The following is a 10,419-nucleotide window of genomic DNA, read 5'->3' as shown; positions in this document are numbered from 1 at the left end:
TTTAGGTGAAACTAAAACTATTGAGTAATGCTCCGGTGCAATCTACTTGCAGTATTCTACTCCAAGTAGAATTAATCTTGACCGTTTATTTTAAAGGGCAGGTAAGTAATCTCCTAATATTGTTTAGGGGTAATTTTGGCATGGGATGTTTTCTTCTGTTCGCATCGTATCAGGTCCGAACTCCGTTGCACGCAGTCACCTCGCTATTCCTCCCCCGGCCTCGCCGCCTTGTCCGCCCCCTCCGTCGCCATCCGTATTCCCCGCCGTCGCCGCCTTGTCCGCTTCCTCAGTCGCATCGTCCGTCTGGGAGCGGACGAGTGTGGTGGCGTCCGAGCGAGCGACAATCTTGAGCAAGAGTTCTGGCGGTAGTAAAAACTCCGACCTGGGCTTCGGCGGTAGCGTCACGCACGCACGCAATGTCATTTGCTTGGCGGCGGCGTCTCGGCTCATTCGTCTTCTTGCCGTTTCCGATCACTGTGTTGTTTCATAGATTACATGGATCGATTAAGATCTTGCACGACCAACTCCGACGAGGATGACATGGTGATCGATCTATGGATCGGAAAACAATAATACCCCTTCACGAATTATTTTTCCTGGACAAAAACACCCCTCCACATTTCTACTTCCACTAATTCTGGTAGGAGTAGAACTAAATCTTAACTCTACAATTAAATATGATAGAGGGCCTAGATTACTTTCTACTCCGAGTAGAAAGCACCGGAGTAGGACTCAAAACTGTTTAGCTGACTTGACTCCAGCTTCAGGAGAGAGAAGAGGTGTAGCTTGAGCAGTGCCAAACAGACCTGAAGATTAACAATATGTTGTTATATTTCCAGAACGATATGAGTTCAATGATTTATCGATTTCAGAGACGACGAAAATGATACTAGGATGGAACAAGGATCTCATCAAGCAAGCCGACCGGCACAGAGGGAGCACGCCTCTCCACGTCGCGGCGTCATGGGGGCACCACGACGTCATCAGCTTGCTGCTCGATGCCGACCCATCGGCGGCGTACCAGCCTGACCACGACGGCGCGTTCCCGATCCATGTCGCCGCCTACGACGGCCAGGTCAGGGCCGTCTCCATCCTGCTCGGGCTCGACAACCACCGCAAGTGCGCCGGGCTGTGCTCGGGGGAGCGCAGGCGTCGAGACCTAAGAGGCTGCGCCGAGCTCCGTGACGGCCGCGGGCGGAGCTTCCTCCACGTCGCCGTCGAGGAGCAGCGGCAGTCCGTGGTCGCGTACGCCTGCAAGCTCGGGAACCTCTCGCCGGCGGTGATGAACATGCAGGACGACGACGGCAACACGGCGCTGCACCTCGCCGTCAAGGCCGGCAACATGTGGATCTTCAACCCTCTCATGGAGAGACGCCAGGTCGAGCTCAACTTGACGAACAATAAGGGAGAAACCCCGCTTGATATTTCTTGGATCGAGAAACCAGTTGGTGTTTATTTCGGATTGGTAAGCTATATGCTTTTGCTCTTCAATTTTGTTTGAATTTGATCAGATTTCAGAAGTAATAGTACTTGCTATGATTCGTTTGAATCCAATATTTTTTCTGGCAGAATCAACGGGTCAAGATATACAAGTTGCTGAAAGATGCCAACGCCAAGCAAGGTAATCACCGATGGGATCTCTTTCTCAAAAAACACAACAAGAAGGTAGACGAGGAGGTTGAAGGGAAGAAGCTGACGGAATCCACCCAAACCATCGGCGTCGGCTCGGTGCTGATCGCCACGGTGGCGTTCGCGGCGGCGTTCGCGCCGCCGGGCGACTACGGCGACGATGGCGCGCCGAGGCTGGCCGGCCGCTACGCCTTCGACGTGTTCATCATCGCCAACACGCTGGCGTTCATCTGCGCGGGGCTGTCCGTCATCAGCCTCACGTACGCCGGGGTGGCCGCCGTCGACATGCGCACCCGCATGATCTCCTTCGTCTTCTCGGCGTCGTTCATGGCGTGCTCGGCGAGGAGCCTCGGCGTGGCGTTCGCGTTCGGGATGTACGTCGTGCTGGCCCCCGTGGCACGCACGACGGCCATCGCCGCCTGCGTCATCACGGGGCTCGCGCTGGCCGACGTCGCGTGGTTCGTCTTTGTGGTGGCCGCCGGCGAGGTGATGCTGCTCAAGAGGCTCGGGATTGCACGGGCGTGGTGGCGGCTGCCGTTCGCCATCATGGCCACCTTGCTGATGCAATTCTGGCCTTACATTGTGATTGTTGTCGTGGTGTTGTACTCCAAGATTAGGGGAGTACATTGAACTGAAGTCGAATTCTAGCTGATGTGAGTGGACGGGAGCTAAACTGGATTTTAGCTTAGGTCCGTGGTTAAGCTTACGGTTAATTATTCTGGACAATACTTCGATAGATCAGAGCATGATATATATGGTTTCTGTACCAAAGTTTGAATGCATGTTACAACGTTGCCAACATTTAACCTAACATTTTGCGATGGATATCTCAACTGTACTTCATGATCACTGGCGGTTTAAGTCTCGCCTGTGAAGACCTTTTATTTTCACTAGCCTTTGGTCCTGGCAGCTAGCATAGCCGCAAGTAAAGACTGATTTTAGCCGCTAGGGAAAACCATTGTTTTAGTAGTAAGGAGGGTCGGAGGATATGGAGAGGGGGGAGGAGGGGAGGGCGGTGGACGGAGAGGGAGGAGGAGGGGTATGGGCTGCGAACGAAGAGGGAGGAGGAGGGGGAGGGGCGACGGAGTTGTGCAAGAGAGATAACTGGAGGGGAGAGAGAGAGATGTGCGAGCGAAAGAGTCAGGAGGAAGAGAGGATAAGGCACACTCATCTCCTCATTAAAAATATATTGCTCCAACTCCGCCAGCACCTATAGTGCTCAAAGGTGCTGGTTCTATATTTTTGTTAACGAAAGAAGGTGGAAAAGGTCCATCAGTGCCGATTTAAATGAACCAGTACCTATGAGGCGATACCTAATGGTGGTAATTGTATCTATGAGCCTCTAGATGAAAGATAACACCTTCATGCCTCTGCCGACTTTCCAGCCTCGGATTCCATGCTATCTTCGCCACAGGTAGTGCCGACCAGCAGTAGCTAGCGCCTCTTCCTCATCGTCGGCATTGAGGCAGCCTAGAATGTTGTTGTTGACTTGTCTGGTCACCAGCCATGATGGGCAACGGTGGTGTGGTGAGGGGGATGGCTGAGGATGATTGGGTGACTAGGCCTAAGGTAGAAAGGGTGGAATTAGAGGGCTCACTGAGGAGGATACGCAGCAGCGCCGGCAATGGCGGAGTGGCAATACCCATGTTTAGTCACTACGAAGGTAAAATGGTGTCGCGGGGTCACTAAGAACTAGGCATAATTAGTGGTAACCTGCGGGTTCACAGGTCGACCACTCCCGTCCTAGGTGCGGCATGTCGGGCCACGACATAGGAACCCACGGGTTACCCACTTATTTGACCTATAAGTGGGTTTGCGGGTTGGTCAACTTGCATCCCTACTTCAAACTCGATAGTGGTGATGGCTAGACCAATTGAGAGTTGGAGACGGCATAACAGCGGAAGTCGGTGTGGTGGCTGCCGAGGCAGAGCTCGGCGGGAGAGGAAAAGCGGCGCGGCGCGGCGAGGGAGCAGTGGAGAAGAAGCAAGAAAATGCAGCGGGTCGGGGCTTTCTAGCTGCACGACAGCGCAAGAAGACAAAGAAGAGAGGTGGTGGCTTGGGAGAGATTTTTCTCATGGACACGGAGCCGAAGGCGCGTCGTGCGTGGCACGAAGAAGGGGACAACAGCGATTTCTTGGGTGACAGATCGGATGGCGGTGGAGTGGGGATCACTGCCTTAGAAATGATTTTTTTTGTATGAGGGTGTTAATGTCAAAATTTGGTAAACCCCGTAGTCATCATCGGCCAAGAATCAATATTGGTTTCAGAGTCCTGGAATCGGCCGATGGGAATTATCAAGTCGTCAATAGTCGGATTCTTAGTAGATTCGATTAAGGAAATTAATCTATTAAAGGAAGTTTATCCAGAAGTGATCGAGTTCAAGAAGAATGCGGCATGTTAGTTTATCTTTTAATTAGCAAGAGTCTGTTAGTTTCCTTTTATCTTTAGGAACGTGGTTCTAGTGTCCGATAAGAACTTTATGTTTTTCCTTTTATCTTTAGAAAAGTTTCTTTTTATCCAACAATGACTAATATGTACCCATGGGTATAAATATGTACACCCAGGGACATTGTAAACTATCTCTCGATCAATAAAACTACTTTCGGCGCATCACCACCCTCTTTTCTGAGGTTTTTACTTATCAACCGGTGGAACTTTGCACCTGACGCGGGTTGCATTGGCTTTCAATCTCTGGCGAAGGGGTAAGTCCTACGTTCCACCAGCTCTGACAATCGTATTGGTTACATTGGTGTTGTCTAAGGCTGGATCGTTCTTGACCTCTTAGATCGCTCTGGTTTGGTTGGTATGTTTGTCTACCTACTTATCATATATCTTAACTAATCTAGTTTGGTAGTTCGATTTACATGTATCAGCTCGGATCTGCATTAGGGTTTTCACCGATATCGGCTAAATTGCTTTGCCAGATTAAATTAGCTAAGGTATCCACCACCCTAAAAAATTAATCAAAGACATGATTGTTTAGACTTTATTCTTCTTAGCACACTTTGCGATGCACCATCCCTAGTCATGCTTAGAATCATACAGGCTAACCTGTCTTTGATTATAATAAAGGGTTTCATTGGGGTTTCAACCGATGAGTTATCTGGACGTTGCATTGGCTTACAAGGATTGCATACAAGGTGGTTTTAGCCGATTGCAACAAACGTTTCATTAATTATCTAATCTTGTGGATTTGATGACATTGGACCTCCAGCCGATATATGTTTTAATCTTCGGATCAGTATTTATTCTATCATATCATTATTAGCCAGTTGGTTTTTACTGGATTATATTATTGTTTTCTTACATTACCACTAGCCAATTGTTTTTATATTGTTATTTACATTGGACATATAGTTGATTGCCCCCCTATCGGCATTGGCTAGAACTACTCCATCGGCTTGTTAGCTGATCAGCTATTTGATCTGTTGTTTACATATCTTGTCAGTTTCATGATCAAACAGACTCTCTCGTCCACATCTCATCAATTTTTGGACCTACACTGGAGCTAAGCAGATCTCCCATGTCGTTGTTGTTGTTGACTTAGTTCGCGCCAACAGTTCTGACATAATTGGCCGAGTGCAACTAGTCGCGTTTGCCAAAATCAACCTCTATTTGTTTCATACTGCTGCTTAGGAGAGCCGCATGCAAAAATCAATTTTCGCAAACAGGGCTCTTAACAGACTCGCATGCAAAAATAAGTCTATTTTCACATATGGACCTCTTAGTGGCCTGTCTACAAGTCTAACCGTGCTCCCCTTTCCCTCTCACCATCTTAAAGAAATAAAAATCTAAGTCACCTCCCCTCTCATTTCCTCTTCTACTCTCTCCCTCACCTTAAAAAAAACTCTCTCCCTCACCTTCCCCTCCCAAGCGGTGGGCGGGAGTGGCCGGCGGCAGCGCGCGCGCGACGAGAGCCAGCAACGATGACGGACAGTGAGGGTGGTAGTGAAGGTGGCCCTGCCCTTGTGGGCGGCGATACATCCAGAGGCCGGCCGGTCGGCCAGTTTGGGGGGGGGGGCCTCAGCGGTGTTGGATCCGACGGTGGGGAGGGCTGCAGCGACAGAGCTCAGATCCCATGGTCCCTCCACCCATAACGACGATGACGACAACAAGGACAGCGATGGAGGCTTTGAGCAATGACGACGGTGGTGGCGGCTGCGAGCTTCTAGGGCTAGGATTTTGGTATTGTCGTTTCCTTTTCGCAGACGGACGATTTAACTGTCTGCCTTTAGCCGCAATGCAAAAGTTTGATTTTTCTCATACCTTTTCGTGCATACGGCTAGAGAAACTGCATGCGAAAATAAGTTTTGACCATACGCAAAAATCAGTTTCGTAGTAATGGATGGCCGGGCGCGGAAGGGAAGTGGGGAATGCTTGATATCTTTTTCGCTGGTCGTTTCATGGAGCACGTGATGCACGTGGCCATGTGGGAGAGAAGAGAGGGGAAAAGAGAAGAAAGGGGGAAGGAAGAAGAGGGAGGGGGCGCTAACTGGCAGGGCCAGCAAGCCAGGCGATAGGGGCATGCAAGTGGCTGCAGTCTGAATGGTGGTACGCGGTCGGTCGGACTAGGCCAGCTGCCGGCGCACGCCAGAGAGAGACGAAGCCAGCTGCTGGGCTGGCTTGGCTGGGCCATGGGCGTGGAAGGGAGAGGAGGGAAGGGGAGGCCGATCTGGCATGGGGGCCGAGCAAGGAAGGGAGAGAGAGAGAGAGAGAGAGAGGAGGAGGGGTGGGTCTGGCTTGAAAAAGAGGACAGGCAGCCCATGTTGAATAGAAGAATTTGGTATTTATCCCAGAATTTGATTTAAGGGATATTTGGAAGATTCGGGAGGATATTTGAACCCAAATTTAATATTTGAGTTCACGAAATTCTGTGGATTTCATATAAAAGCAAAAAGGGTCCTGACTGAGATTTTTAATATTTTTGGCACGATATTGAAAGAGTTCCAGGAGATCATATGGAGGGAAAGGTGAGGGGTTCGAAAGATAATGTGATTTCCAAAATTTGAACCAGGGTTTTAGGAGAGAGGTTTTGGTGGTAAATTTATAAGGAGAGGAATTTTATGGAATTTTGAATACTAGGAGATATGGATGATTTTGGAGGGACAATTCGAATAGCAGAATTTGAATTCTGAGATTCAAATTTGGATAGGAATTTTGTTATGGTCAGAAATATATATATATATATATATATATATATATATATATATATATATATATATATATATATATATAACCATTTCTAAGGGTTTTAGCACAGATTAATGTTGAGGTAAAATTAATTTGATATCCATGAGAGTTACCTTACGAATCATGAGAAATAGTTGAATAGGGAAAATAGTGCTTTAATGAGAAATGCTTATATTTGTGAACGAATGAAGCAGCTACCACCTTAATTACTGGTTTTGAAATTAAGAGGTATAATTTATTGTTTCAATAGAAGTTATATGAATCAATGATTCGACACATCGTACTGCTGACAATATTGGCAATGGAATGGTTCCGATCACCGTAATAGATCAATTGAGTTACATATATACGACTGCACATTTGTGTTTTTTTTTATAAAAAGATCCAAATATCCCCTTATGTTTGCGCACTAATCGAACTATTAAATCAGTTGCCAATCCCCCTAAATTATTTCTGGGCCTAATAACGCCATTAGTAGAAACATGTTGAAGGGGTTGAGTACTTGCCGTACCTAGACTCATGCATCTATTCTTGCTTCAAAACAGAAGACATTTATATAGCTGGAAAAGAATAATTTTGCTCGACTTGTTATGCATCTTGTACCAAAAAGCAAAGTCGTAGAGAATTATATATATGGCTGGAAAAGGATTACTCGATCAGCAATAAAAGAATAATTAAGAGTGTACGGAATCGATCTCGTTCTCCTCGATCAAGTTACGAAAGAACATAAAAAAGAAGAAGATGCGATCATGCGAGAATGGATGCATCGTACAAGGAAAGACTGGGATAAGAAGAATGATGAGATCAAGGATTCGACTTTGTAGTAATTATATGGGAAAGCGTAGCCTGACCATGGAAAATATAAAAAATGAGATATTTTCTTCTCTAAGGATAGGAGAAAACCTCAAAATGAGAATATACCCTACTGTGCAAATTGTTTCAAACACTAGCTACAGAAAAGGATTACTGATAATTTTCTTGTAGGGATGAATTAAATATTATATATCTTCTTTATCTTAAACTATAGCTATTTCTAGCTACGGATCTGAATATGACAATATAAAACCAATGGAAATGATTATTGATAATTTTCTTATAGAGATGAATTAAATATTATTTATCTTCTAAATCTTCAAATATAGCTGTTTCTGGCTATAGATCTGGACGCGATAATATAAAACTAATACATAGTTTGAAAAAGTTATCTTATAAAAACCGATGAAGAAAATTTGTAGAAAAACAATATTTTTGAAGCATTCATGATACTACCTTCCTCCCAAAATAAGTGCAGTCGTGGATATCCATGTCCAACGTTTAACCGTCCATCTTATTTGAAAAATTTAACAAAAAATTATAAAAAAATAGTCACACATAAAGTATTATTCATGTTTTATCATTTAATAATAATAAAAATGCTAATCATAAAAAAATTTCAAATAAAACTAACGGTCAAACGATAAACATGAAGAGTACAAAACTCCACTTATTTTGGGACGTAGGGAGTAGGTATCATCCCGCTAATATCTCACCCATAGAATTTCTCAAATACAACATACGATGCAGGCCCACTCGTAAATGCACAGGCTAACTTCGTTGTTAAGTAGAAAAGGATAATTCGGTCAATATGCAGAGTGCACTTTTACATTTTTACTAGCATATGCATCTATATAATGGGGTGTTCCCTGTACGGTTGAGCTCATGACAAATACTGTTCATTTCATACACATACAGCATTATATTATTGACACCAAGGGAGAAGAGAGAATATGGCAATGAGAATACGTGCAAGATTGCCCATGGAATTAGGAAATGGCGCCGCCCCAGCAGGCGGCGCCGTTCCTGCCACGATCCTCATGGCCTCGGATCGCTACGGCTGTCAGCGGCTGAAGGATCTCCTGAACATGGAAGACGCGACGACGACGATGGTTGTGGTGATGCCGTCGATCAACAACAACGACAAAGTCGACGAACAAGACGCGGTGCTGCCGCCGCCGGCTGCGGCTGCAGGCGGCGGTCCCCAACAGCAGCCGCTAACCATGCATCCCCGGCTGCTAATGGCTGCGCGCAACGGCGATCACAAGGCGCTTATGAGGTGCAGCGGCGGCCACCACATCACATCATCCATATGCACGAGGGAGCTCCTGCACCACCTAGCGCTCATGTAGTTGATGAAGAAGGTCGACAAGAAGTTTCAGTGGAAGACGATGCAGATGGTCATCAGCGTTCAAAGTGCACTGATGGAGTCCCTGCAGCGCCGCAAGCATCTGCGGCCGATGTTGAAGAAGACTCTGTTCATCATGAAAACATCAGCAAGCTAATCTCAGGTATAGCATTCATCTGGATTAATTATCTGGGCTAAGAGTTTTCAGCAATTTATTTTTCCCCTGCCTCTCTAGTGTACAATACAGGTCAAAACAATTTGACGAGGTTAAATATATATAGGTATAACAATTTGATTCATACCTATAGCTACCAACAAAACAATTCAAATTCAACTTTATTTCACAATCCATTTGGATACTATATATATACCTAGAGTCAAAATATGACTAAACACATACAAATTTAGTTCAAACTTGTTTGAACTAGTTTGCCAAGAAGTTAATGCTCGTACTTTAACATTTCATACTCATTTGAATTGAGTATATACTCAATTTCAATCTTGGTGCTCGGGCACCATGGTGCCCCAGTTAATTTTAATATATATATATATATCCTATATATACAAGTTTTTCGTGTACACCAACTAGCAAATATCACGAAAATTCTAAAAAAAATTCGGCATTTACTCCTAATAGTATTACACATATATACAAGGAAAAAGTCCAAAATACACCTCTAAACTGTAGATAGAAGTCCGTATATCACTTTGAACTGTAAAACCGTTCATATTACCCCTAAGGTGGTTTTGTATATATATAGTGGTTTTATCTAATTTGTATATAACTTGGATGAGTTTGATCATGTGACATACACATTAAACATATATATATATAAATCTTCACTTAAATCTTTCTTTGTAATTACTTGTTAGCTCTCATTTATAAATAAGTACCAACATAATAAAAGCATGGTATCATTGTATAAGTATAAATTAATGACTTATAATTGATGATATGCAAACATGCTATATTAGTTATTTAAAATTGTTCGTTTAAGCTTGTAAAATATGCAAAACCACTATCCAAAACAACCTTAAGGGTAATATGAACGGTTTTGAAAAGTTCAGCGGGTTAAATATCCAGTTTTAAAGTTTAGGATGCTAGCTGCACTTTCCTCCAAAGTTTATGGGGGGTATTTGGACTTTTTCATTCAAATTTATTATATTTTAGCCAAAAAAATGGTGAAAAATCTAACGGTTTTAAAGATAAAAAATGTTAGAATTTTGTGTTTTTTTGTTATGGCTAAAATATAATGAATCTGAAGATAAGATTTCACACGTTGGTGTAATACTATTAGAAGTATGTGTCCAATTTTTTTTTAAAAAAAATTCTATGATATTTGTTAGTTGGTGTGTACGGAAAGCTTGTGTACATATGATATATTCCTATATATACACTTACGTTTCCCAAAACTGTATAAAGTCTGAAAACAGACGTT

General features: G+C 44.3%; 1 protein-coding gene across 1 annotated transcript; it reads left to right on the top strand.

The window, feature by feature from the left end:
- The first annotated feature begins 883 nt into the window (after nucleotides 1–883).
- Nucleotides 884–2,259, top strand: LOC107276877 (ankyrin repeat-containing protein At2g01680). The gene is made up of 2 exons (XM_026020504.2): nucleotides 884–1,465; nucleotides 1,570–2,259. The coding sequence occupies exons 1-2, from the start codon at nucleotides 884–886 to the stop codon at nucleotides 2,257–2,259; spliced, it is 1,272 nt and encodes a 423-aa protein (XP_025876289.1).
- The last annotated feature ends 8,160 nt before the right edge of the window (nucleotides 2,260–10,419 follow it).

This window comes from Oryza sativa, chromosome 9 (genome assembly GCF_034140825.1).
Source record: "Oryza sativa Japonica Group chromosome 9, ASM3414082v1".
Lineage (NCBI taxonomy): Eukaryota > Viridiplantae > Streptophyta > Magnoliopsida > Poales > Poaceae > Oryza > Oryza sativa.
Note: the sequence above shows the minus strand (reverse complement) of the source record. Positions and strands in the feature narration are given on the sequence as shown.